Source organism: Toxotes jaculatrix, chromosome 2 (assembly GCF_017976425.1).
Source record: "Toxotes jaculatrix isolate fToxJac2 chromosome 2, fToxJac2.pri, whole genome shotgun sequence".
NCBI lineage: Eukaryota > Metazoa > Chordata > Actinopteri > Toxotidae > Toxotes > Toxotes jaculatrix.
In genome coordinates this window covers 10372731-10400528 of record NC_054395.1, presented here as the reverse complement: position 1 = coordinate 10400528, position 27798 = coordinate 10372731, and the positions used below count along the sequence as shown (strand labels likewise).

The following is a 27798-nucleotide window of genomic DNA, read 5'->3' as shown; positions in this document are numbered from 1 at the left end:
CCTGTACATCGTGGAATTTTGCTCCAAGAGGCTTTTTTCTTGTCTCAACGTGATGCATCTGTGTACCGATTTTCAAGTCCGTATGTCTTACGGTGAATATTTTCACACTTTAGGGGGCGCTGCAGAGCCGTTTGGCCACGCCCGGTCGCATGGACAGTGTCAAACGAAAATTTTCGTCAGGGGACAATTTTGAGCAAAATTTGTTGAGTTTTTGTTTTATGTTGAGGGGGGTAAAAAAAAAAAAAAATAAGAAGAAGAAGAAGACGAAGAAGAAGAGGAAGAAGAAGAATCATAATAAGAATCATTCCAATACCAATAGGACCTCGTACGAGTTTTCGTGCTCGGGCCCTAAATAGTCTGTTACACTTTAAATCCCCCAAAACAGCTTTGGGAACCATTCGTCCAACATGACGTCGGCGAGCAGCGAGCCTGTGATTGGTCAGTTAGTGTCAGGAAGCGATGAGCTGACTGTTGACAGCTCTCTGGTGTAGTAAGATGGTGTAACGTTATTATCCACCGAATCGGTGGCAACGCACTGATCCTACGGCAGTTTGCTGCGCTCCAGATTCGTGTCGTCCCCTGTAACTTTGTGGGTAACAGGCAGGGTTGGAAGTGGATCATATTAATGCTTTTTTGTTGAACACGACTAACTACTAGCATAGCTTGCTAACTAGCTTAACGTTATTAGTTAGCTCACTTTGGATATTCTACCATCTGGATCCGGCGCCATTCATCCGTTCAACAGCCGCCTGTCGGTGGAGGTCTCGCTGTCGCTAACGTTTATCAGTATTTAGACTTTTGAGAAATGTATATTTTTGCATAACTACCTAGCTTAAAGCTGCTAGCCTCGCTTAGCCATAACATGATTATTAAACGATGTAGCTACGTAATAGCTGTTTATCCAGCTGGTAATGCCTCACATGTAACCTCACATGATGTAACAAGTGAAAACCTCAATATAGTTTATTAGACATAAAAACACTTCGCTAATGTTATGCTTTACATGTTAACTTCAGTTTCTCAGAATTTTAACAGAAATTTCGGTAGCAGTTTCTTATCGATATATACACTTGTTGAATTGTTTCAACTGCAGAGCATTGTTTTTCTGTAATTTGGCAATGGCATTAAAAGTTGAAAATCTGCAGACATATGTGCGCCCTGGTGAATTATGTGAGTGCCGAATTATATTTATAGAGAAGTAGAGTTATTCTTTTCTTTTCATTTATACTAAATGTGAAATAATGTTCTGTTTGGTGCATTTTTACGGAGCATCAGTTAAATTGCCATTATTTCAACGGAGTTTGGAAGCTTTTTCTCCATGCAGAGGAGATTGGATGAGAGCTGTCTGTGTAACTAAAGTGACTAATGATTGTCACATTGCCTGTTCACATTTAACTTGAGCTTCATGAATGATTGATGTTCCTGGTCTGTCTACTTGCAGCCTGACTGCCTGAGATGGACGGTGGAGAAGAGGTGCGAGTGGAAGCTGCCCCATACTGCTGCTCCACCTGTGATGGAGGGGAGGTCACCAGCCATGGCCTGGCTCGACACAACAGGAAGACCCGCAGTCTGAGCACCTCCTCAGCCAGCAGCTCCTCTGAGTACAGGTAGGTGTGGAAGAGGGGGCCCACACAGAGTTATTTCAAACCAGAAATACTGACACTTGTATTTCCCGATAACTGCATGTCATTATTTCCATCTTCTCCTATACTGTGCTTTAAACCAGCTTGTGTTCTGGCCAAAATAGTACAAAATAGGAATTTATAGTGATGAGTAGGATCTCACTGGTAGATTCAGAATCACCCTTTTGCCAAACCCTTGTTGCTATTTACTTATCAGACTTGTGACCCTTGTGTGAACTAATCTTAAAGCAAACATATCTGGGTTTGCATCTTGGTGTTATTAAGGATCCAATCCAGTCCATGTGTCGGTTTCACATAATGTGAAGCATTAAAATGTTATGTCGTTACCACTCGCTTGACAGAATCTGAGATATGAGTGTCAATTCAGACGACTGACACCAGGACACACCAACACTTGTTCAGGTGTTCAGGCACACCTAGATGTGTTCAGCTTGAATGAGCACATCTAGGCGTGCCGGATCCTGAAGGATAAAGATTTTGATTTAGTAGAGCTCATTGCCACAGCACAAAAACCTGGCTGAGTTACTGCTGTGGGGGTTTTTAAGAACAGCTGCTGTTGCTCTAGTTTGCTTGGGAAATGCCTGAAACAGCCTTGTGACATGATCTGTGTTGCATTTGTGACAACGGTCACACGAATGACTTTAAAGAAACAGAACCTATGAAGCCTGAAACGTTTGGTCACTGTGGGTGTTGCAAGGACTTTGTGTGTTTTAGCAACTGTGATGAAGTTTCTCATAAGGAGAAGTGAAGAGATGCGGACCTGTCTTAACAGCGTCTTCAAAGCACCAATCTGAACTGTGACATTATTAACTAACCAGTCACTCAAAGATTACACTCACACAAGATGTTGAAACACACTCCCACAAATACAGTTTTATTGAGTTTTTCCTAATTTGTCAATGACACTTCTCGTTTTTGTGACATTTGACAGAAGAGTTACTTTGTGATTATAGGGCAGTAGGGGAAAAAAACACCGAACATGAGGGAAGTGGGTTCCCTTGGCTGAAAGGTGCTTGGGATTTGAATGTAATTTTGTTTGGTCAAAAGCCTGACATAAAGTCTGAGATTGATCCAAGCTGATCATTTATATTCGGAGTTTAACATTTAACATGGCTAAATAATCTCTGAGTGTAATACTGGTGGTATTTTATTTCTTTTAGTTCAAATTAGCCTATTGTTAGCTTTTTACTATCATAAGTATCACATGGATATTTTACTATCATGGGATTAAACACATAGATTAACTGTTAGTTGAAAAACTAATCAGGGTGTTTTGGTACCACTCCTGTTTTCACTACTTTGAACTCACCCAACCTCGCGGAGAGTTCAATGTCTAACTTATTTAACATTTACTGGACGTTTGCACAGAGTCGGCTCCAAACTCGTTGACATCATGTCAAAGAAGTCATTGGTGCGGCTGTATTTTATCAAAACAAATAGTTGGGTGTAAACTTTGCAAACAGCAGTTTGCATATGACAAGTCAACAACCAACATGCCCTGTCATCTAAAAATGATAGGTTAACTCATCTGCGTTAGGATGCTCCGTCAACTTTTGTCAGTCAAAGCTTGAGGCTTTGAACATAGCAGAATTGGCATATTTTAAATTGTTTTGCTGCCAAAACTAACTATTAATGTTTATTTAAAATTACACTGATAAGATGACCAGGTAGAGAGCCCTCAGGGCACTGTGGCCGATTTAGTGATCTACAGATAACATGCAGATGAGTGGGTACAATTTCAGTCAACCAGAATTTTTGTTGGTTGACTCCCGCCCTTCAACACTGACACATTTAAAGTGCTAGCAAACAGTTGCCTACAGTCACTATCAAGCCACTGGATTTGTGCCTCCGGGCTAATACCAAAACACTGAGCTAAAAAAAGGCTTGAAAACACTTAAGAGTTTTGATTTGTCACTCCTGAGCATCTCCTGTCACGTTACACACATTCATTTTGTTCAACGTTAATATGAAAATATTGATTAACGCAGCTTTAAAGGCCCGGTAAATGACAGATGGTGAATTTGCAGAATCAGACTGCTAAGAGGATTTGTTGGCCGAGTGATGTGACCCAGCATGAAAGCTGCTGTAGTTCGAGGCAGCCGTCTTGTTTTGCTTCACAGCTCGACATCGCTGACCAGAGAGCAGCCTTTCTGTGCACATGAGCTCCAGAGCAGATTAAGACATCTGACACTGTCATGTTAATGGTTATTAAAACTGTTGGGGTGTGTTTCATCATTTACTGATACAGTGTTTGTTCTGCAAATAGGATAGATAGAAGTGTTTGTTTTTCAAATGTTTCACAATGCTTTATTACCTTTTGCCAACAATTGTGAAATACAGACTAGTACACTACATGGTATCAGACTCATTGTTCAGCATTAAAGTGCTGCAATAATAAATAATTAAAATGTGGAAGTGTTTTGGCCCAGGCTCTGATTCTAAATGTCTTAATCACCGTCTCTTCATTTCTCTTTTTTTATTTAAAAACAAAGAAATGAAAGTGAAATTCATTTGGTCAGAAAATTTAGTAATGCAGAAATTTCAGAGGCCTCCATCATGAGCTACAAAGGATGCACAGCATTGACTGTCCTTCCCGTTCTGTCCTGTGAATGCAGTAGAAGAGGTTATGAGGTTATCTTTCATATTGCACCTGAAATAAAATGAAACTTTCACTTCTTCTTTTACCCGTTTAAAAAAAATGCACTTCAAAGCCATTGTGTTTTTCTTTAACAAATCGTAGTGCTCTTCATCTGCATACTCGCCCAGCAGCTTCCTTAATTTAAACCTGAATATGTCTCTTTTTACACTCTCTTTCAGGAGAACTCAGTCACTTCATGGACCAAGCCCTGTGACCACGTTCGGCCCGAAGGCGTGCATGCTCCAGAATCCACACGCTGTAATGTAAGTTGGACAGAGTCAGTGGTTTCTACCTCATAAGGAGTGTTTGTATGTAACAGTCATGAGGGTTTAACCTGTTAAACACTAAAAACCCTGAAGGCCGTTTGCTGGTGCTTTTAGATCTTGCTGGTCATTAGTTAAACCTTCAACACCAGGTCCACCAGTATCCAAAGATGCAGGGAGCAAACTGGTTCTCAGTTTTAGTCAACTAAAATCACATCTCATCATAAATTACTGCTTCACAGTAACGGTTAATATTTCATTGACAATATTTGCAGTGTTACAACTGAGCTGTAACTCTAAATATTAACCGTGTCTGTGGAACTTTGTGGAATTGGACACTACTGATTTAACTAGAGCGCAGTTAGCTGCTTATTTGGCAAAGGTTACTATTTAAAAAAATAATATGTTATTTATTAAATGTATTTCTTTAATCTGGCAAATGTATATCTTTAATCTGGTTCCCATCACAAACTTGTTTGTGATGTGAGCAGGTTAAACCCATCGTCCCCTGCGTGTTTCCTGTGTCACTGCTAAATACAGCTTACCACTTTACAGTATGTGGTAAACTTCTCCTAAACTGGCTGTTTAACATTTTAACCTTATGAGCCCACTCTTCCACTTAAATTTCCTAATATCCTCTTATGTAACGTCCAAATTAAAAAAGAAAAAAAAAGGTTGCCACACACTGTATGGCAATGTCACGTACGCATTATATATATATATTTATATTTATATTTATATAAATATATATAGGACAACCATCCTAAACACTGAGACAGGGCAGCTCTGGAATTTAAAGGATCATTGTCCTTGACTGGTCAAGTCACCTGACTTCTGTCCAAATGAGCATGTGTGTGACTTGCTGTAGACCAGACTGACAACAAAAAGCCCCTGGAATCTGTAGAAATGCATACTGACCTTTTTTTTTTTCCATAGTAACTGAAATGTGTCTCCAAAGACTGTCCAGTACAGAAAGTTGACATTAAATGCCTGGTCAGATTCATAATCTTGTTTATTTTTGTTTGTAGGTTCATTTAATACATTTATGAGCCCTTTAGATGTAGTACCATGCACTTACCAATCTAGATTCAGTATGTAATGCTATTCATTATATACAACGTGGGCCTTAAATTACTAGAAGATTTTATCAGCACCACATTCTGGCAGATGATCTACGGAGGCTGACTACTTCACAAACGTACACAGGTGTTTAATTGTTGCTGAGCTGTAGCCTTGGATTGTGTTATAGATAAGAGGAGGTCACATTACTGTATTGTGTTCACCTACTGAAACTGCTGCATAGATCTATATAGTAAATCACCAGGCGGAGATATGAAAGACTGTTGGTGTCTTCCTGTCAGAGCTTGGTCGGACTGTTGGCCTTTTTAACTCCCCCCATAGTCACATAAGTGGTTTCCAGCACTGTTTGTTTTTAGGCAACAGTAATTGAAGGATTAGCTTCCTCAAAGCTGCTGGACAGGTTAAAAGTAGCAAAACCAGGCTATCTTTATTCCAAAACAAAGGTGAGGCTGAAGTACTTTTAGGGTGACCTAGTTCCACAGAGAAACACTGTGCAAATGTACTGACGTTGCTTGATTGCAGACAGTGGGTATTGTGCTTTACTGCATGAAGAAATAAAAGAAGGTGTTATTGCACCAAATATGAAAGTGAAGTAGTTGCTGTTTCACCCTTCAGGACAGGAAACCAACACTGGTCACTTCATTCGTTCTCTGTGGAAGGGTGTGGTTGTACTACTGCTCATTATAGATCGTCACAGACACCTTGTTTTTTTCATTTGTTTTTTTTTTTTGTATTGCTTTTAGCATAAATTGTTGGAAAGCATTTGTTGTTCCACTACAGAGAGAGTTTCCACCCTTCAGGTTGGCCACCGACGCCCTAAACACACCCTGAAACGAAACACAACAATGAGCCAAGTAGTCTCTTTAGAGGCAGACATGTCAGTACACTATGTCCCACATTTAGTCTTTTTCACTTCTTCAGAGTCAAGCCTTACAGCTTACTGAGTATCTGCTGTCCAGTCGAGGATTTGCTTACTTTGTCACCAGAACGTTTTGACGATTAAAAAGAAAGAGAATTTACCTAGAGCCAGTTACACAGGAGGGATTTATTTAATCTGGACCTGTGTGTTTGTCAGTTTAACAACTTTAATTACCACAGTTTCACCTTGTAAAACAAAACCTCTGCCATGTTTTCCACATTCATGCACAATTATAAATGCAAATTCGTCCCAATCAAAAGCATATGCAGCTGTCGTTGTTTTGTCTTTGTAGTCTGACCTGGAAAGTAGTTGGAACAGCCTTCATGTCTAAATGATCGCTATCATGGCAACTTGTGACATTATAGAAAAAGAAGAGATGAAAGACCTATGGATGAGATAAAATTGCCTGGTGAGAGTAAAAAGCAAGTCACAGATTGGCAGCCAGTGAAGATGATACATATAGTGTCAGCATACATAATACATACTAATGTAGGTGCTAAATCTTTGGTTCAGGCTTTCCTGAAAGTATAAGAACACGTGAAAGTTACACTGCATGGCCCGTTTATCCTGAGGATGATGTTATGCAGCTACCACATGTCCTTAGTACTGTAGATAAAGATGAATACCATCAATAAGTTAGAAGGTTTGTTCTCAGAAGTCTTATATTGTGCATTATCTCAAAAGTGTGATATTTTACATTAACAGAACTGCTTAATTCATTATGGTGACCGTAATGCGACATTAGGAAGCTCAATTACATCCTGTTGTATTCCCATAATACATAATTGCATCACTTACTCACGTGGCCCTGTTGATATATTTCACCCTGGACTTCCCCCACCTGCAGCTCACCAGACCATACAGCCTCTTCCTCAAAAATGCACATGCAGTAACGTGAAGGTGGTGTTCTTCTGAAGCCTGACAGAAAAATACATCAGTTGGTTCATTTGTAAGAGCTGAAGTTTGACAGTGTTGCGTAACTGGAAGATAGCAGACTTAAAAAGAAAGAATAAATGTGGAACAATACTGAGCTCACTGAGCTATAATACCTGTCATTACTGTGGTTGTACTAGTCTTAGGAACAGCCGTGTCATTGTTGTGTTTCAGTGAATCACACCTGTCCAATAAGGAAAGCCCTTCCATGTGATAGGCGTGTTCAGCTCAGCAGAGTGGGCGGGGGCTGAGATAAAGTCAACCTTAAGATGAGTGAGAGCTTTAATTCAGCAGGGGAATGCACCAGGAAGCTTTAGTGTTAAGTCCTCACGGGAACAAATATAGACACAGTGTTTCCAGCTCGAGGGGTTGGTAGCTGATACCAGAACCTGACCATAGTGCATGGAGAGGCTCTCAGCCTCACTCAGCCTCTCAGTCAGCCGTCAGCCGGTCGCTGACTCACAGCTTGGCCGCAAGAAGCGAACAGACTCTGTTGCTGCTGCAGCTCTACAATGTGGAGCATTCGAGGAAGTTGCTGAAGGCAGAATGAGTTGTTTTGACAGAGTGCACCGCGTGGACAGAGCCCTGTTCTCCAGCTGAGTCGACCTGAAAGCCAGCATCCTTGTTACATGTGTACAGTCATGAAGTTCAACCAGTGCGCGCTGCAAGACACACCTGGGAACCACGAGGAGAACAAAGTGTGGAAATGGTGAGAGGAGTGTCTAGCATCTTCGCTGTCTGTTTCTCAGCAGAGAGAACACGTTTGATATGTGAAATATTAAGTGGCACCAACAGGCAGTGTATGAATTACTGCCAGCCAGATGTTCAGAGGGCTTCACTTTTGTGAGCTAATAGTAATATTAACTGTCATGTCAGAGCTGAGAATAATGTCTTCCTTTTCTTGGGGTTGTTTTTTAAAGAAAAGGGAAGAAAGCTAACAAGGATTATATTTGTCCCAAGTTTTGTGGTAGATTTTTAAAAAATATATATCAGAGTTTGGTTGTACTGTATCAAGTGTTAGTTGGAACACTGAAGTGTCCGTGCGTGTTATCACATTCATGTTGTTGTAACATCAAGGCTCTGTGATTTGGACAGAGCGGGGTTTGTTGAATGAAACGGAAGGTCAGGGTGTGGATGCTTTGAGGTGGTCAGAGGAGAAAATGTGCATGAATAGAGCACAGCTCGTCTCCTTTTCAAATGCTAATGAAGTTTTGCTTTGAGTCTTGTGTTTGTATTTGAAACCCAGCCTCACGCAATTTCTGTTTCCTATTTGTATTTGCCCACATTTGGGTCATTGAGGTTCACTAAATTTAGAAAATATTTTATGAAATGTTGGTGTTTTCTTCCAACTGGAGCACTTTTTTTTTAGAAGTTTAGGTGCCACAGGGATGGACACAATAACCTCTACACACAATGCAGTCTGATACTAGTGGTTAGTATACTTCTGTAAATCACCTGTGGGAATTTCAAGGCTTTAGTTTGTGATGTTTTTGATTCTAAAATATTGTTTGGTGATTTCATACATTTTGAGCGTTCAAAAAAAAAAAAAAACAGGAACAGGATATGTTATAATGATGCTTCTCTCTTACATTGTATGTTTGCTGAGAGGAGTTTTCTGTGTGTGTGTGTGTGTGTGTGTGTGTGTGTGTTTAATTGAAGCACTGGTCACAAACTACTTTGAGTATCACAGAGTTTGCAGGAGTTCACAGGCTGTAATACGTTGTCCTCTCAGGGTCCTCAGGTGTAGAAGAAACCTGCAGACTCGTGTGTCATTCTGTCAGAGGTCAGTTCACAAGAAGTGAAAGAGCAGGATTAATTCCTGTTGGCACAACGTCCAAGTAATCACAATGACTTTCACGTTGTTGTGTTTGATTTAGAGTCTATCTGATAATTTTAATATTTATCTTGGACTACCAACAATAGCAGAGCGGTTGCCACATGTGCGGCCGGTGTTGAGACAAAAAATTCATTAGACGCCCTCCAAAAAATGACTTATTAACCCTTTTACGGAGCCGTAAACCTCAAGTATTTGCAGTAAATCTGACATGGTGTGAACGCAATGTTGATTCTCCATAGCACATTGGCTTTCCCTTGTGGTACATATATGATCAGTGGGAAACAATAAGTAAAAGGTCTTTCACACTAGTAAATATTTATCAAGATTTATTCAGACAGAAAAACAACATGTTAAGGACAAAATAGGCACATTTTTGTCGGAGAAGAAAAGTGATGCTCAGCCACCGCTGCAGTAATAAGATGCATGGACTCACATGAGCTGTTGTAATACGTTGTTGTGTAATACCTCTCAGAAATCATTTAGCTTCATAACACTTCAGTTTCATATTATGACAACTGGATATATTGAATGTAACCCCCCCACCACACACACACACACTCACCACCACTGTGGGCTTGAGCTGTCCACACAGCTTTATTGACACGTTGAATTAGTCACTTTTGTTTTCTGATAGAATTAAATCGAGTCAAATGATTTGTTTCCTTGTGCAGATGCAAACCAGGAATCATTTCCTCGTTCTCTCATTCAGCCTCAGTGACGTCACCTGATGGATACAGCTGCTTTTAACGGGGCTTGAAACTGCCATTCTCCTCATGTGATTGCCGTAAATGTCATAGTGTGACACTGATGCTAATTCACAAGCTATTTAAAGCAGAGAAAATGGCCATGAGGTACAGTGTTTGGCTATGTGGACAGCCTGTGTCAGGATAGCCCCGCCCGCAGATATAGATTATGTATTGGCAATGTGACTCCAATTAGATATTTTATAGAGATTTAGTAGATGGACTAAAGAGGTGTGTTGTGTAAGATTGTTGCTAGCATCAGCACAGTATTTTCAAATCCATGACTTACATTCAAGTGAAAAAGACGTAGACACGTAGATGTGTTTGTGATAGTTTGGATTTCTTCCTGAACATTAGTTAGGGCAGTTTGATCTGATGACTTTTTTCTTAAAAATCTGGACTTATCTTTTCAACACTGTTGTTCAGTTAATGCTGACACTGAGGCAATACAAACATTTAACAAAGCTCACTTCTGTTACGTGAAAATGGCTGCTTCATAGCTATAATCATATCAATCACACAAATAAACTCTTGTGTAAGAAGCAGACTCAGCCTGTTGTACAATCAGTAACGTTCCTAACAGTGTATATATATAACCGAGACGCAGCTAAGTCAAGTCAACAGACCTGTGTTGGTCAATAATCCTAGACTTGGACCCCTTGGCAGTTTCAGCTCTTACCCATTTTCCATATGATTTGGTTTGGTTTGTGCCAGTGGGCAGTTCAGATTTTCATGCCTGCTCTTACTTAAGTCGTTTTTTTTTATAGTGTGTTTTTACTCTGAGAACCTTTGTCCTCACAACTCGTGGCTCCTCGCTTGCCATCCCAGAATGCACAGCAGCTTTAAGAGCTGACTTTTTCTCTCCTCATTTTTTTTTCTCTCAAAACACCCCTCTCCCATTTTTATCTTGCCTTTTTCACAGATGTGTCTTTTTTTTTAAACATTTCACATTGTGCTAATAATATCTCACGATCTCTGTCAGAGGTTGAGTTAAGGTGAAGGCCCTGCAGACGACACATGGGGGTCAGCAGTACGGTACAGTGACTGAAAACAGAACTAGACTTTAAGCCGATGTCTCTAATTGGATAGGTACTAAGCAGTCCAGGTTATGACAAATAGTGCAAAGCTGCAGTTAGTTAACAGATCTTACATCAGCTAAGATCTGAGGCTCAATGTTCAGGTCCTAGCTGCTGTAAGATCTTATTGTGATTTAGATGTTTTGGGTTTTTTTTTTTTTTTTGGTTTTTTTTTGTTCCTGGTGAATCCTTGACAAGGGATTGTTGAGTCTGTTTTGCCCTCCTGAGGTCAAAGTTGTGTTTTTGTTTTCAGGCACATTCAGGATCCCGCCAGCCAGAGACTGACGTGGAACAAGCCACCAAAAAGTGTCCTTGTCATCAAGAAGATCCGAGATGCCAGTCTGCTTCAGCCTTTCAAAGAGCTCTGCAAATTTCTCACCGAGGTACGACCACATACTGACAGCACCCAGTGTGAACCACAGACTGCGACAGGCATTAAACCATGAACATAAGAGGCAGTGTCTGTGGGTGTGAAGCTGGTGAGGGATCAAGCTAATGAACCTTATGTTGTAGTGTTATGTTGTAACCTTATGTTAGTGTTAACCTTGAAAATAATGGGTTGAGGAGATCATTAAGCCACATGAGCACGTTATCCTTTGCATGGATATGGTGTAATTACATACTGATTTTTTTGAAGGAAATGTTCATTTAGCTGCTGTTTCTTTTCTTGTGTACTTTTGTGTTGTTGTAGGTGAAAAACATGATTGTTTACGTAGAAAAAAAGGTTCTGGAAGACCCAGCTATTTCAGGAGATGAAAACTTCGGGGCCATTACCAAGAAATTCTGCACTTTCCGAGAAGGTATGAAAACCAGTCAGTCATCTTTGTTGTGATTACTAAGGGCACTGGCTTTTGTATAAGTCCATTAAATGCTTTATTGCTTTGATTTTTTTTTTTAGATCTTGATGACATCTCCAATCGTGTAGACTTCATCATCTGTCTTGGCGGAGACGGGACGTTGCTGTATGCATCTTCGCTCTTCCAGGTATTCAGCAGCCGTCACTTTAAAACCAGCCTATGTGGGTTTATACATTTATTGATTTGACCTCACAATCCTCTCCTTCCTTCCTGTGTTTGTTTGTTTGTAGGAGAGCGTTCCACCAGTTATGGCCTTCCACCTGGGCTCCCTGGGCTTCCTGACTCCTTTCAAATTTGACACCTACCAGTCTCAGGTCACCCAAATTATTGAAGGTACTGAATGTTCTCTAACTCGTTTCTCAGCCTCGGTCTTTCTGCAGCATAAACCGCTCCTGTTCATTTGTGCAAAGCATATGTCATGCTCCAATTTTCATTTACAAATGGAAACTTCATATATTTGCGTGTGTATTCTTTATAGGTAATGCAGCCATTGTCCTGCGAAGTCGCCTGAAGGTCCGGGTGCTTAAAGAGAACTGGGAGAAGAAGGCCAGAGTGGACGAAAAGGGCATCATCCTGACCAATGGGGACATCGAAAGTAGCCGCAAAGCCATGCAGTATCAGGTAACATCAGCACTTTAAACCAGTACTTTGTTATCACTTGGTAGTAAGAAAAAAACATCTGATGTCTCTGAACGTGAAGGATTGCTCTGCTCATCAGTTCACGTTGGAGGAAGTACGCACCAACCCAGGGAGATGATCGGCTTCTCCCAACACTTTGTAGAGTGACTGGAGGCAGATAACATCCAGGGTGGAAAGTCATTAACAACAACAGTAAAAATATAATTACATGAATATTTGCTGTGACTACTATGACAGAGAGAAAAGGGGGCAAAAAACCTTTAGCAGTCAGACTCTACCCTGTAAATATTTTAACACCAAAACCACTCACCCATGTGATCTCTGTCCTCATAATGACTCAGCTGTCTTCAATCTGATGCCTGTGGGCTTTGAACCTGTTGGTCAAGACCCAAATGAGCAAACAATGTCTCTGTAACATGGAATGTAGCTCTGGCTGCAGGTTTGAGGTTTTACTGCTGAAAATCTTCCTTGAGAGAAGAGGCAGCTGATGTTTTCAGTTGTGGATGAGTGTGACCTGAGAGTCTTTTTAAGCTTTTGCTCAGTGACTGCAGATGCTGTCACTGATATCATTTCAAGTGTAATGCAGACACAGGAATTTATGGCAGACTGCAAAAGTTAACCTGTAAACCTGTGTTCCCTCTGTGTGTTTCAGGTTCTGAACGAGGTGGTGGTGGACAGAGGACCCTCCTCCTATCTCTCCAATGTTGACCTGTTCCTGGATGGACACCTGATAACCACAGTGCAGGGAGACGGTGAGTGTGCAGATTACCTGTCTTTCTTTCCCGTGGTCTGGGAAAATGTAAATACTCAGACGTGACGTACCACTACTTTTTAACAAGTCCAGAGTCAGAGAGTGCCGACACATAAATCAGATCAGTGTTATGTGTTCTTAAGGATGCCAAGCATGCACTTTCATTTCCAGGACTGACTGGTATTTAATGTGAAATCTCTCTGGCAGCCACAACAAGATATGGATAAATGTGGATGGGGCAAAGTTTAGTCTCTGCACCTTTCACCTCCCAGCAAGCAGTGCACTTTGTACAGACGTTTCTAGACATCACTGTTGTGTTAGACAGGGCATTCATTAAATAAACAATACATATACAGAAAAATTCTAGTTTGACACTTAAGCAAAATATTTGAAGAACACAAAAGATTCACATCTGTCAAAATAGTAATTAGTAGTCAAACCCTTCCAAGCGAGTCACACTTAATTATGCTGTAAAGTACTTGAGAAATTGTAGGTTGTTTGCAGCTGAACAAAATATTTATTGACTTACTTGCAAGTAAGCTTTATACGCACCCCGCCCTGCACTTTGTCACCATAGTCCATGTTCTAATGAAAATGGTACCGGTTTAAGCTGGTCATCAGTCAGGTAATGTTAAACCAAACAACATGGACATGTAATCCACCAGCAACAATACAACTTCATTTGTTTCTGTTTTTTTTTCAATGGGGTATAGTAGTATATTAAGTCCTCTTGAAGTATTGTTATAAAAAAGTAAAACCTACGCGCCACTTAGCACAGAGGTGACATTTGCCTTTAAAACATCCATTGTTCAATGCCTGTTGGAATGTTAATGAATAATAATGTATGTCTAAATTAGTGCTAAATGTAATAGTGCTAAATGTAAAAATAAAAGTACCATTTTATCAAGCCAGGTGTATTTAAGTTTTCAAACAAGTTGGCATTTGTAGAGAAAAAAACTTTTATTGTGAAAAATGAAAATGAAATACAGGAACCTTTTTAATGCCTGTGGCAGAGGGGAGATGTTTGCCATGTGGTCACGCTGTCACCTCCTGAGGTGACTGTTAAGTAGCTGTATGAATGTCATGTGCCTTAACACAGTCTGTGCATGTGTGTGTCCTCAGGTGTGATAGTATCTACACCTACAGGAAGTACAGCGTATGCTGTGGCAGCAGGAGCTTCCATGATCCATCCCAATGTCCCGGCCATCATGATCACCCCCATCTGCCCACACTCACTCTCCTTCAGACCCATTGTGGTGCCTGCCGGGGTGGAGCTCAAGGTATTTCCACTGACTGTTTGAGTCTGTCAGGGAAGTGGTTTGGCTTGCACTGATATCAGATGTCAAAGCTTTTAGCATTTTCTTCCTCAACAATCAATTTTTCACATGCAAGAGGGACAACGCCTACACAAGTAACATTTTGATGAAGATCCTAATCATAAGTTTTAGCTTTTTCGTCTGACTGTATTTTGAATTTAAGAATGAGTAAATTTCATTTGAACTGAGCCGTGAGGACATGTTTTCTCTGAGCCATGCAAACAAAACTGTTTCTTCCTGTGACTTTTCTCTATTCTTTGTCTTTTTTGTTTAGATAATGCTGTCATGTGATGCCAGAAACACAGCCTGGGTGTCATTTGATGGAAGAAAGAGACAAGAGATCTGCCACGGAGACAGGTTAGTTCACACACGAGTCAGTCATCACACCTCAGCCACACACAACAATGAACAAAAGAGACAACATGGGTGAAGCAGCAGTAAATAAGTCAAAATAAAGCCCAGCAGATTTGGTGATGGATAATGAGTTTAACCCCCTCACCAGCTGCCTCAACACTTCCAGGCTTTGTTACATAACCTTATCAACCTGCTTAATGGGCTTGGGGCCAGGAGTGTCCCTTGTACCAGATCCTGCTTCTTCCTTTATGTAACCCATCCAACCCACCTGTCTGCTTCTTGAAATGAGCTGTCAGTCATTTTGAGTTAGTGAAGTATTTTTCAACAAATACCCAGTGTTGCTTCACGAGGAAGTTGTGTTACTCCATCTGATGTCAACACCTCCTTTTGTGTTCTAATGATTACAAATACCTGTACATTTCTTTCCTCGTTCAGCTTGCAGCCTTTGAAGCATGACACCTTCTCAGACTTTGATTCTCTTTTTCACATCCCTTTTCCAGTATTACCATCACCACTTCCTGCTTCCCCGTTCCCTCCATCTGTTTCCGGGACCCAGTCAATGACTGGTTTGAGAGCCTGGCCCAGTGTTTACACTGGAACGTGAGGAAGAAGCAGAACTACCTCAGCTCAGAGGATGAGGAGTTCTGAGGCCGATTCCACGATCTTCAGGGTCTTCTCCAAGGTCTCTATGATCCCAAGGTCTTGGTTTTAGCTTGACGGTGCTGTGTGCCGTTTTGTCTTTTATGGATGGAAGGCCTCATCAAACTCGATACAACAAATGCCTGTCATGTTAGTGCTGCCCTTCATGTTCATATTAAAATGACTCCATAGAGTACTGTGGTAAATTAACAAGTATTGGGCCAAAGAGCACAGAGTGAAACATGAAATTCCCAGTCTTCAATTAAATTTAAGTGAATTAAATAACTAAGGCATTTAAAAAGAAATAATCAGGAATAACTTGCGTAAAATATAAATAAGTGAAATAATTTAAGAAATGACTGAAACTCAAATCATTATCATAACATAACAGTCTTGTCTTTTTTATAGCAACAGTTTTAGTTATTTCATTTTTATTTCAGTCTGTAAACTTTTACAAATGCTACCTAGCTAACTAGCTAAGTTTGTCTCGTAGGCTTTGACCATTACTCATCATCAAAGTGAAAAGCCAGTGTTACCAACCACAGCCAGCTGGTTAATTCAGAGTTATCTGTGTTGTCACAGATATCCCTCAGAGGACGACACATAACTTATCTATCTACTATAGTCTTTGGTTGTTTTAGCCAACAGGAGCTTGTTAGCTAGCTGTCAGTTGCTAACAGAGTCTTGCTGAGAGGTTGGAGCCATGTGATTGGCTGAAATTTTGAAATAAAAGTGTCATTAAGAAAAATGCAAATATGAAATAGACTTCTGAAAAAAGCCATTTTGAAATAATTTTTATAATGAAGAAAAAATGAAATTTAAACACTAGTTAGTATGAAAAAATGTTGAAATAATGTTCCATTTAAAATAAAAGTTGAGTTTTTGTAATTTACTAAATTATTTCACTATTTATTGAACACTCTGGGGCCCCATAGTAAACAAATCTAAACATCAAGCCTAATAAAACTCACTCATGTTACTCAGAGAACAAGGATTACCAGGATTATAAGTAACTACCTACCTGTTTGTATGTTAGAAATATGCAGCATTATCAGGAGCCTGTAAAATTCCCCAAAATACCATGTTCTGATGTGTAAGCATGTTAAAATGGTGGATTTTTTAATGGAGTTTGGCCTTACTGTTGGTCCACGATTGCTCCTGTGTGTTCTCTGTCTGTATACTGTGGAAACTGAAGTTTGTCAAGATGCAGGCTGTAAGCAAAAGTTGTTAGACTAGTAATCGAACAGCTTTTCTTGGGATGATCTTGGACTAAAACACGCAAGGTCAGTTGTGGATGGCAGTTACAGTATTGCAGTACTATTGACGGGTGTTATCAAGTCTGTTCTAGCACTTTTTAATCTTTGAGACAGATGGCAGAGACACAGCTACTACTTTATAAACAACAAAAGCTAGTTCTCTCAGTAGAGGTGAAGGCCGGGTTGCACTTTTATCTAAAAATTCTTTGGAAAGAAAAAGGAAAACTTTCCTGAATTCTGTTAATTAAATCAGGACAAACTGATGAAATGCCATCACTGAATGATAAACGTTGTTTTACATGTTCAGGTGCATCCTGACGAAGAGCAGATTTACAGTACATCTACTTGGCAATAGAGGCCCCAAGTGTACAGACTGTGCCTTAAACACTGGTATCATTAATGTATAGAAATATTATTTTTCAAGGTTTACATTATGGTATTTTTTTCTTAAATCACACTCTTGCACAGATTTGTGGTTTGTGCATTTTCACTATAACCACATCGACTTGTCTTTGCTGTCTGCAGCACATGACACTTGATTCACTAACTGAATTATGTAGTCTGTTCCTTAGTATCTCTGTCCTGCAGTCATGTAGTGAGGGCGTTGGATGACATGTCAAGTGATTTTCATTCCAGGCAAAGAGACGACAGCTCAGATGTCTTTAGCGTCTTTTTAACATCTGTTTTTTCAAACATCCTTTAAGCCATAGCTGAACTCTGTGTAGTTTTTATAGACCAATGTCTGTGAGCTGCAGGTGGTTTAATGATCTGTGTGTGTGTGTGTCTCTGTTGAGGGATTGAATCATTGCAGACCTGGCTGCGTCCTTTCTTAGCAGTTTTCTACAAGTCTGCCACTGCACAGCCTTTGCTGAATATTTTGAGGTGGCCTACCTTACATATCTTTTCAGACATAATGTCCAGATGTTTATATATATATATATATATATATATATATATATATATATATATATATATATATATATATATATATATATATACACACACACACACACATATACATTGTGAACTGGCTCAACTAAACGTGTCAGGATGAAAAGATTAACAGTGGTGTCAACGCTCAAGAGGACCAACCGAGCTCTGAAAGGCAATCATTCCTTTAAGTATGTATATACGTATGATGCTTGAATAAGATGTATTTTGTAACGTCTATATGTTTATTAACCAGTTTACAATGTATCATTGCTGAAAATAAATCTGTTTGGTACTTTTTTACATTAATAAGCTCTTGGTTGTTAATTCTTTTTACCCATGGAGAAAAGTTTTATCAGTTTTGATTCCATGACCCGACAGTTTTTAATTGGGCAGAAGTACATGAAGTAGAGTAGAAGAAGCATCAAGTGCTTCAACTAGCGAGTCTAACAGTCTAGTTTTCAGATGGAGTTCTTTAGTCCATGTATCAAAACAGTTATCGCCAGCAGATGCAATTTATTTCAAATACTGGTCTGAGTGGTTTAGTCCCAGTAAAACCCAGATCTACAAAAAGCCCAGGCTTTGGCTTCTCTTTTCTGAAGCTCTGTCATTTCTTCTCTCAAAGTGCTTTTCACTTTTGTAACTCTGAAATCCTCTAACTCTGACTTTTGTATCAGTAAGTTTGTTAATGTTTCTAAAATGAATTCTGCTATTTTCTTTCTCCAGAGCACTTTAATAAACAGAGAGGAAGTTTAACCAGGAAGTGTGTATCTGCCTGTTTGATCAATGCGCTTCACACCTGAAACCAGTCCTTGCGTTCATGTTTGGTGTAAACTACAAGAATGCGGTGGATGTCGTTCAGTTTGTTAGCACTATTCACTGGATTGAGGAAAAAAGTAAGTTTAAAAAAAAAAAAGTTTTTCAGATGTAACACCGATTCAATGACAATGTGCTCAGCAAAGAACATCATAGAACTGATGTTACATCCAAATAACTTACTTATCAAAGCAGCAATCTGGTTTTGGCATTTTATTAAGAACCTTGAATGAAAAAACACTCGAGGAAGGGCAGTAAGGTGCAGCAGAAAGTTTTGTTTAAAAAATAATAATAAAAATAAAAATTAATAAAAAAATTTCCAGTGTTGCTCAAAGAAGTAGTCTAGACAATGCACATCACAAGATTTAAGTTAGACAGTTACAATTTACAAAAGCAAACTAAAGTAATTTACAGAAGGAAATCAAATCAAAAGTTTTTTAAAAGGTTTTCAGGAACATTTTAAAGAACTTTTTTTTTTAAATTAAAGGATGTTGGCCACTTGGAAAAAAATAAACTTTGGCGTCTACACATGGAGAACAATTAATAATCACCATGAGTCCATGTCAAGGCATGTCATGTAGTTCCATAGAAAAGTGTTTGAATACAGTGTTACAGTTGATCTGTGGTGCTTTATATGCTGTAGATACAACAGGCACACTGACAGAAGAAATGATGGCTGAATAAAATAAAATCTATGCAGGAAACAGAACATTAGGCTAAAATGTAAAAAGATCTCAGCTCACTGATCATTTTGGTGGAGTTGATGCTGAAAAAAAAAAAATCTGAGCTTCACAGAGCTAAAGCTAACTTTTAGGCCCTCAACATGCAGCTGTCTCCTTGATCCAAGACCACTGGGTGTTTTATCACTTGCTGGCTGCAAACACTGCAAAACATACATATATATACGTAAGATTGACAACAACATTTTGGTATTCTGACGCTTTCTCTAGCCAACATAAGCAACCTCAAGGCTGGTACGGTCAGGAAAACGCAGGTTTCTCAGAATAAGAGATGTGATCGTTACAACGTAAAGAGGTACGTAGAAATTTGTTACGCTGATTAGTCAGTATTCTAATGTTTGTTTTGTCTTCAGCTCCTCTGCACTTCTGAAGGACTGAAACCAAGAAAACATGCTTGTGTCAGACAGCATACTCACTTCTCTCCCTCAGGCCTTGGCCGAAGCTGTGCACCAGTCTGATGAGGCCCCAAAATAAAACCACTTTGATCACCAGTGAAATGGAAGCTCCAGTGATAGCAGCTGCCTCCAATATGTACGAGTCGTCCTCAAACCATTTCACCACCACCTGTAATTAAAGCAAACCGTCATTTTCACTGCGGGGAATCTACTGCTGAAGGTGCAGCTCATCAAAACCGGGACACAAAGGACACACATGAAGGAGTTAGCCTGGCTCTACCCAAAGGAAAAAAGTCAACCTACAAGCACCTCTGGAAAAAAAAAAAGCTGGTGATATTTCATATTTTTGTATTGTTAAAAAAATAATAACGAACTGATCATAGTAACAAGTATTATCTGTGATTCCAAACCCTGACGTAGCGTATTCCTCTGCACCACTGATCTCTATCATTGTCCAAAAACAATTAAAAACACACTGTCACACTGACATGTTCCTTCAATACCATGAAAATGGACGCTGTAGTTTATATTGACTAAACCCTCGTACTCCATCATGCTACTGTAAGTACTCACTAATCATCAAACGTTTATTGAAAATAGTCCCCAACTGATACTCATGCCTGAGTAATGTTTGCTAAAAACAACAGCGCCCACATACTTTAAGAAACTATACGGATACAGAAAAATTAGAAGACTCAAATAAATCAGGGAAAACGTGAAGCTCACCGTATACAGCAGATAAACAAAGAAGGCTCCTTGAGGAAGGTTCTGCACCATGAAGATCCAAACCAAGACCTTGGCCTCCTTTAAAACCTGAAAAGCAACAAGTGTTTACAACGACTGACTGTTTTTGAATTTCCAATGTGTGAGCTCTTGACTGTTCAGAGTGCATCCTACATAATCTGTTTGTCATTAGTCGGTTTTTTCTCTCATCATGTGAACAGACACTGGATAGAGAGCTCACTCACCGCAACAGCACCTACAGCGGCGGTCAGGCAGGCCCAGACTACGCCAACACCCAGGATGATGGTGTTGCGAACAGACATGGACGCGTCCGACGTCGTGATCAGGATGCACAGGCACAACTGAAACACACCAACAACACATCATTAATGAAGCCAGTAAGCAGTTTATTTCCTCTTCTTCTAAAATCACATGTTTCAAGGTTTTTTATGTAGGTCTCCTGTGTACCAACAAACACAGGAGGCACAGAGACCAGTTCCTCCAACAACTGCTCTACCAGTAGAGCTGACAAGAATGCAACCACAACACGTGCTGTGCTCTCAAAGTGGGACACACGACTCGACTGGAAAAACTTGCCTTCTTGCTGCTCTCACTGCCGTCACCGTTTTTACTCTCTCCATGATCACAACAAATCTAACCACACACGTTCTCTGGAGGCTGATGAAAGTTTGTCTGTGACAACTGGGAAATCTCTGACTGAGTCTGGATGAGGGAAAACTGGCTCAATTAAAACTAATCACGAGGAGAAAAAAAGAAAATCACAGATTTATCATTCATTTTACAGTGTGAAGGACAACTAACGGTAGATTTTACCTCACAGAAACTCTGGTATGAACTGTATTTTTCTTTATTATTTTATTTAACTTGAGGTTAGTTGTCAGAAGTTACAACACAAAACAAAACCAAATTATTACTTGGCCTCTGGCTGGTGTTGAAGCTGTCACATTTTTGCAAAGAGGAATGTAAATGTAACCTGAGCCTGCAGGTCAAAGGTCACCATGGAGAAACAGAGGTTGAGCAGGAAATACTGCTCCTGGAGGCTCTCTAAGGCCCCGCCCACACGGAATGCCATCATGTTGGGCCTCCGGATCAGCAGCGAGGTGCAAAGGACGTGCACCGCACCCAGGCTCATGATGCACACGAAACGAACCTGTAACACAAACAGATCACAGCCAGTTCATTTTACAAATACCGGAAATATTTTACAGTCGCTCAGCTTAATGGCATCCTTTCACAAATCACTGCAAACAATCTAAAACATTTTGATACGCATCAGTGATGTTACAGAGAAACTGCCAAAATGAGTTGGTGCGCGGTGCTGTACAATCTAAGTCAGGCGATCAATAAATCATTAGGATTAATCTTCTGGAGATCACAAACGTCTGTACAAAACTCTCCAATTCTTGGTGAGATATTTCAGCCCGGAACAAAATGGTGGAGATTTCTGTACAAACCAAACTCATAATTTACCATCAGGTAAATTTCACCAAATTAAGACCAAGTTATATACTATTAACATACGTACAAAAATTGTGTGAATTATTTATATACTATTTATTTAATGTAAAGTTGTTTAACAACCAAGGACAAACCCTGCACTTTCCTGTACAGCTTTTAAGAAAATCCACCTGACTTACAATTAGCAAAGTGTATTGTTGTATATAACTATCATAGTACAGCGTATATTCAGCACATAGCTTAGTCTAGTTATGCTCTAGTTAAAGTTATGTTCTATCTGTGGTCTCTATTTTATTTTTATTTTTAATAGGGTTCAAGATCTGAAGAGGCAGAAGCCTATTGTTTAATAATAATGGTTTAATAATTGTATCTGCCATTTGTTATTATTATTATTATTGTTGTTGTTGTTGTTGTTGAGTTGTTGTATTATAATCATATTTATGTCCAGTGCAGTAGCTGCTGTAACAATTCTTTTTCCTTTTGGGATCAATAACCAACCTTTACCTTACCTGCTATCTTTCTGTGACTGATACCTACAGCAATAGTGCCACCAAGTGGTGGAACCGCAACTTCTTTCAACAGGAGGAAAGGAAGCTCATTTCCCCACTGTCATTAATAAAGTGAAACTAATGGCAGCAATCACCAGCTGATATGAATCACTCTGTCAATGAGGCTGGTGAATCAGTGCCAATCTTCTCTTTATGTTGGAATTTTGATGTTGGAAAGGAATTCAAGTGGTTTGGCTCAGGTTTCCAGTGACTCCAGTGAGCAGAGAGTGTTTACTGTCAACTCTTTTAGCTGCTCAAGTATAATACTAAATACAAATATAACACTAAACGCAAATATAATACTAAAAGTTCATCTGTATCTGTGGTAAGACACAATCCACCTGCAAAAATTCAGTTTTCAGCTTCTTAAACGTGATTGTGCTCTAGTGTTTGCATGTTTCCCTACGCTGAAGTCCACTCGAGATTCTCTCCCAAACTTAAAGATACTGTGTAGACTTTGAAATTCGAGCTGTAACATATTTTGACTGATGCCAGGTTGAAAGGTATAATTTGCTCTGGGAACACAAGGGCCGCCCCAGCAACCTCTGCAAAGAACGCAGACAGACCTGTTTCTTCTGAAGCTGATTTAAACAGTTAGGAATTAGAAACTAATTGAAAATTTAATAATTTGTCTATAATGATTGAATGTTAGAGTTTTAGATTTATATTTTCTCTTTTCCCTATGCGTTCTCACATTAACATGTTATCTCTTATAATCTTATCTGTCCTGAAAATCCATAAATGAAATCAATAAATCTCAAACTTAACTAGGTCATGAAATTAGAGTACAGCATCAGCACTTCCAAAGCTGTATTTGCAGGTATGTTTTTTTTATTATAATAATTTAAATAATGGTTCATCATAAAAAACAATACATAAACTTTTTGGGTGAAGAAGCTTCCACAGACATCTCATCATGCAGTGTGTTCTCTCAGTGTTCGGTAGAGGACGACCTACCAGCAGCTCCTGCTGGCCCTTCGACCCCAGCACGGAGAAGTTGACCACCGATCGAATCATGACCACCAACACGCTGAGCACAAACACCACCAGCTCCTGTCTGTTCTCCTGCAGCACGCCACGGATGATATAGTAGATGCAGAACACTGCAGGAGACAGACCATACAATGTCTTTCAACATTACTTTATTATCTTATCCAATCTGTCCTCTCTGTATGTCTGAGTGTAAAGCCCTTAGAATGCTGTGATCAATCATATCTTCTTCTGATTAAGGTCCTGATACTGCATCAGCTGCATCTGCTCCATTTGCTGTATCCTTATGTTGCATCTGTAGAGAGGCACTTGCTCATTTGTCTTACTACTGATCAATTTTGAGATGATCTTCTGTTTTACGACATAAACTGTCTGTAACAATGACAAATGAATGCATATCACACATTAAATGACTGAACTTTTAGATATGAAGACGTCACCTCGGGCTCTGGGAACTCGTGATGTGCAGTTTTTGCTATTATCTAACATTTTATAAACCAAACAATTATTCTAGAAAACAATCTGTAAATTATAGTGATAGATATGGTTAATAAGTATTAGTTGCAGCCCTACGTTCATTGGTTATTGTATAGTTTAATTGGAAATGACAGCTGGAAATCCATCATTAAGAAAAGTTAAACACTGGAAAAAAGATCCATCCAGACACTTTACAAAATAAGTCTTCAGCATTTAGTGGAAAATGAATGAAAAAGAATTAAGACTCGCTGCAGGCACCATGGGATCATTTCATCAGATCACACACAGAGTAGCATGGTTACGCCATTGCATTCACCTCCTCCACAGTTTTCATCACATTTACACCAGGAAACATCAGTGTGGTCGGCCGTTAAACAGGCGCGGTGTGAAATCAACTTCCTGAAGACACTGACAGCACACAGCTGTCTTGGTGCTGATGCTGTGATATTACTCACATATTCCCACCAGCTGGATGAGAGACACAGTGAAGTTGTCTTCATCGGATGCATCTGCTGCCATGTGCTGCTTGTAGACGCTGGTCAGGGTGAGGCCGAGCAGCGCCAGCAGAGATGCTATGGTGAAGCAGAAATAGAGCTTCACCAGACATGACAGCTCCGACCAGGGCTTTATCTGCCAGAGGGTGAAGAAGGAGAGAACAATGAATGTGAAACAACCTGTGGTCGCCACAAAACTTGCATTGGAAACAGTGTCTGCAAGTCTAAGCAAGTTAAAGAACTATTTCGCAAGTGAAACCAACTCAGGTATGAGGATGTACAAAGATGACGGAATGGAATTTCTGGAACCTTCTTCGCAACTTTTTTTTTTTTGAATGAGGTTCAAAATTAATTAAAAGATTACATTCATAGAATTGCAGTTTTTCTAACTCACAAAATTTGTTTCACTTTCATTATACCGTGCAAACCAAACTGAACTTGAAGTCTACTTGCAGAATAACTAATGTTTTAGTTCCTAATGTTTTGGTTTCCTCAGTCACACTGATGCACCGTGATAATGGGATAAAAGTAGCTGCTATCTCACCGGACCACATGGCGTCGGGATCAGTTCCCGGTGTCTCGGCCTCAGGTTTGGAGACGGAAGGTCTGGGCTCTCTTGTGGTTGGTTGCCTAACAAAGGCCTGCAGTGGAAAAAACAACATGAATTATACACAGGTGCAGCTTTGTTAATGCAATGCATGAATCAACATGAATCAAATGAACTTTATAATAAAGTAAATCAGCTGACAACTCTTTATAGCACCTGTCAGAAGAAAGAGCCACAAAGACAGTCACTCACCCAAGTCAATAAAAACAGAGACACGAGACAGACACGAGACAACAAACCAACACCTCACACACAACATCAATAAACAGTCTGATTGTATAAGAAGGACTTCAGGCAGTTTCCGCAGTCCACACTGATAACTGATGCTGCTGCCTATAGGAGGGGGCCTGCTGAGGCCAGGAACTGAAACAGTCAGAGCAGGAAACTGATCCTACTGTGAGACCAGAACAGCGTGGGTGTGGATCTACAGTTGGTTCTACAGTCAGTTTTTTAAATTTCAAGTCAATTCAATTTTATTTATATAGCGCCTTCCACAATCAAAATTGTCTCGAAGCGCTTTACAGAGCCCCAGAGCCAGCACTTAAGGCGACAGTGGCAAAGAATAACTCCCACCGATGATTAGGTTTAGGCAAGTTGAAATTTTATTTTTAAAAACCAAGGAGCATACTTAGATCTGACATGATTTTGTCACTGAATATTTGCTTTCAGTGGAGGCTGAAACTTTACATTTTTCTGTGCTGGGACACTGAATGTTGCTTTGAGTGCAATGCTCTGCTTTTTTTTTATGCCTGTGCTTTTAAAGTGGACCACGGGACAGTACTGAGGACTCCCTTTGGGAAATTTTTATTACTATTATAACTAGTGAACTGGGGGTGCTGTCATGGACAAATAAAACCCCCAAATCCTAACTGACAGCCCATTTTCTACTTATTTCTTGAGTGATGTCTGACATTTCACTCTGCTGTAGATCACCCTGTCTGTTTTGCTTGTTTTATGTATATATTTTGTTTTGTAAGTTTTTGTTCTGTTTAATGCAAAAAATAACAGTAAAAAACAAAGTAATTAAAAAAAAAACAAACAAAAAACTACAGAGCAGCCAGGATGAGGACAAAGACAGGAACACTGGTGGAAAGTAGGAAATTTGGGAACATGACAGTTACTTGAAATGTTCAAGGTTAAAATACAACAGATCTTTAAGAAAAAAAAATCAGATTTAAAAAAGACAAATAGCATGTAACAGATCAAAACTGACTTATTGCAAGAGCAAACAAATAAATGATTAAAATGGCCAAATAAGTAGCACAAACATCTGTTTTAAAAAGTTAAACAAACTAAAAAATGTACAGACAAATAATGGATTGCTACACAAATCAAACAATTCAAAAACACACTTTCATATTTTATCAGCAAAGGTTTGACCACAGCTGGGCAAATGAGGATGAAGGGAAGACAAACAAAAACAACCGTGGCAGCTGACATAAAAAAAAAAAACAATCCTTTCTCAAATCTTACTCCACTGTTACTTTGGGTTTCAACTTAGACGTTAATGGACTCTTTGGGACTGGGTTGGGTCAGGATAAACTCTATTGACTCTTCAAACCTTTGTTAACACTCACCAACCATGAGATCAACAACTGACTAATGACCTGAAAATGAAACTAATGCCTACAAAGTGGTGTGTGTGTGTGTGTGTGTGTGTGTGTGTGTGTGTGTGTGTGTGTGTGCGTGTGTGAGCGTAAAAAGATATCAAAGTACTTAAACAGCTTAAAACAGCCACTGTCCGAAATGTTGAGAAAAGGCACATAAGGGGAACTGAGTAAATCAAGACAAGATCTGGAAGACCAAGACAAGTTTCAGATGAAACTGGAACTGCACTGAGCTTCTTTGCAGTCATACGAGGATGCACAAACTTCTGTATACTACATATATATCTTCATATACCTAATAATATAATAAAGCAGATCAGTCAGTTTTTTTTTTTTTTGGATGGCTAATCTTAGATCTTGGACTTCCCCAATGTTTCCATTTGGAAAGGAAAATCCACGGGACCTGTCTGCACACAGAGGACACATCAGGACATGCCTTGGAGGGGAATCTTGAGGAGTAGTTTAAAGGCTGCATGAATGTAAAATGCACTGAAAAACACACACATACTGTCGCTCAGCGTCTGTGAGCATTTTATATTTTATATTATACATTTACTTTATCTGTATATATTTCTGATTGGTATATTTCTGAGCTTTAATAACCCGTGTCAGGGTTAGTCAACACGTGGTTCTGTTAAATAAGGAAGCCAGCACACAGACTACATATTTAAACGATCCTTATACACGATCTCATCCTGACAGTTAACATCACATTCAAATAACACTGGATGTGACGAGAACATGCCGACATGAGTAACATCTCCCTGGACACACAGGCTGTGACATTTTCTCAAGACGAAAACGACCGAATAGCATCAAACAAAAAAAACATAACCTGTTATAAACAAGTCTTCGAATTAAGCTGCTGACCTTATCTCGTCCATTTCCCTATGGACCAGAACGAGGGACGCGGAGCTTACATTCCTCTTGCTGTCTGACTCTGCCCACCTCCACCTGACAAAACTTCGGTTTCACATCTAACAATATAAACAGGAACGAGTCTCTTCTTCTTCTTCTTCTGTTCTCACTCGTTCTTCCTCGTTTTACT

General features: G+C 39.6%; 2 protein-coding genes across 4 annotated transcripts; one reads left to right on the top strand and one right to left on the bottom strand.

Moving 5' to 3' along the window:
* Positions 1 to 450: 450 nt before the first annotated feature.
* Positions 451 to 17717, top strand: nadka (NAD kinase a). Of its 3 annotated transcripts, none has more exons than XM_041048507.1 (12): positions 451 to 589; positions 1442 to 1607; positions 4461 to 4544; positions 11386 to 11515; positions 11824 to 11932; positions 12031 to 12116; positions 12220 to 12322; positions 12468 to 12610; positions 13281 to 13380; positions 14502 to 14659; positions 14970 to 15052; positions 15550 to 17717. In XM_041048507.1, the coding sequence occupies exons 2-12, from the start codon at positions 1456 to 1458 to the stop codon at positions 15695 to 15697; spliced, it is 1296 nt and encodes a 431-aa protein (XP_040904441.1). In that variant the 5' UTR covers positions 451 to 589; positions 1442 to 1455; the 3' UTR covers positions 15698 to 17717. The 3 variants fall into 3 exon arrangements, with proteins under 3 accessions (XP_040904441.1, XP_040904431.1, XP_040904448.1); XM_041048497.1 differs by lacking the exon at positions 451 to 589 and adding an exon at positions 618 to 751; XM_041048514.1 differs by lacking the exons at positions 451 to 589; positions 1442 to 1607; positions 4461 to 4544 and adding an exon at positions 7782 to 8185.
* A 1171-nt stretch (positions 17718 to 18888) lies between these two features.
* LOC121188674 lies at positions 18889 to 27758 on the bottom strand. The gene is made up of 9 exons (XM_041048527.1): positions 27621 to 27758; positions 25081 to 25177; positions 24498 to 24672; positions 23533 to 23678; positions 21543 to 21719; positions 20794 to 20910; positions 20552 to 20638; positions 19847 to 19994; positions 18889 to 19573 (listed from the first exon to the last, which is right to left on the bottom strand). Exons 1-9 carry the CDS (start codon positions 27632 to 27634, stop codon positions 19554 to 19556), a joined length of 981 nt encoding a protein of 326 aa, XP_040904461.1. The 5' UTR covers positions 27635 to 27758; the 3' UTR covers positions 18889 to 19553.
* Positions 27759 to 27798: the final 40 nt, after the last annotated feature.

Excerpts from the sequence above, each read along its gene's own strand:
- nadka (XM_041048507.1), top strand. The coding sequence starts at position 1,456 with ATGGACGGTGGAGAAGAGGTGCGAGTGGAAGCTGCCCCATACTGCTGC. Across the intron at positions 12,323-12,467 it reads GGTCACCCAAATTATTGAAG|GTAATGCAGCCATTGTCCTG; the intron begins GTACTGAATGTT and ends TATTCTTTATAG. Across the intron at positions 12,611-13,280 it reads GCAAAGCCATGCAGTATCAG|GTTCTGAACGAGGTGGTGGT; the intron begins GTAACATCAGCA and ends TGTGTGTTTCAG.
- LOC121188674 (XM_041048527.1), bottom strand. Across the intron at positions 24,673-25,080 it reads TCCCGACGCCATGTGGTCCG|ATAAAGCCCTGGTCGGAGCT; the intron begins GTGAGATAGCAG and ends ACCCTCTGGCAG. Across the intron at positions 20,639-20,793 it reads CCGCTGTAGGTGCTGTTGCG|GTTTTAAAGGAGGCCAAGGT; the intron begins GTGAGTGAGCTC and ends GTTGCTTTTCAG.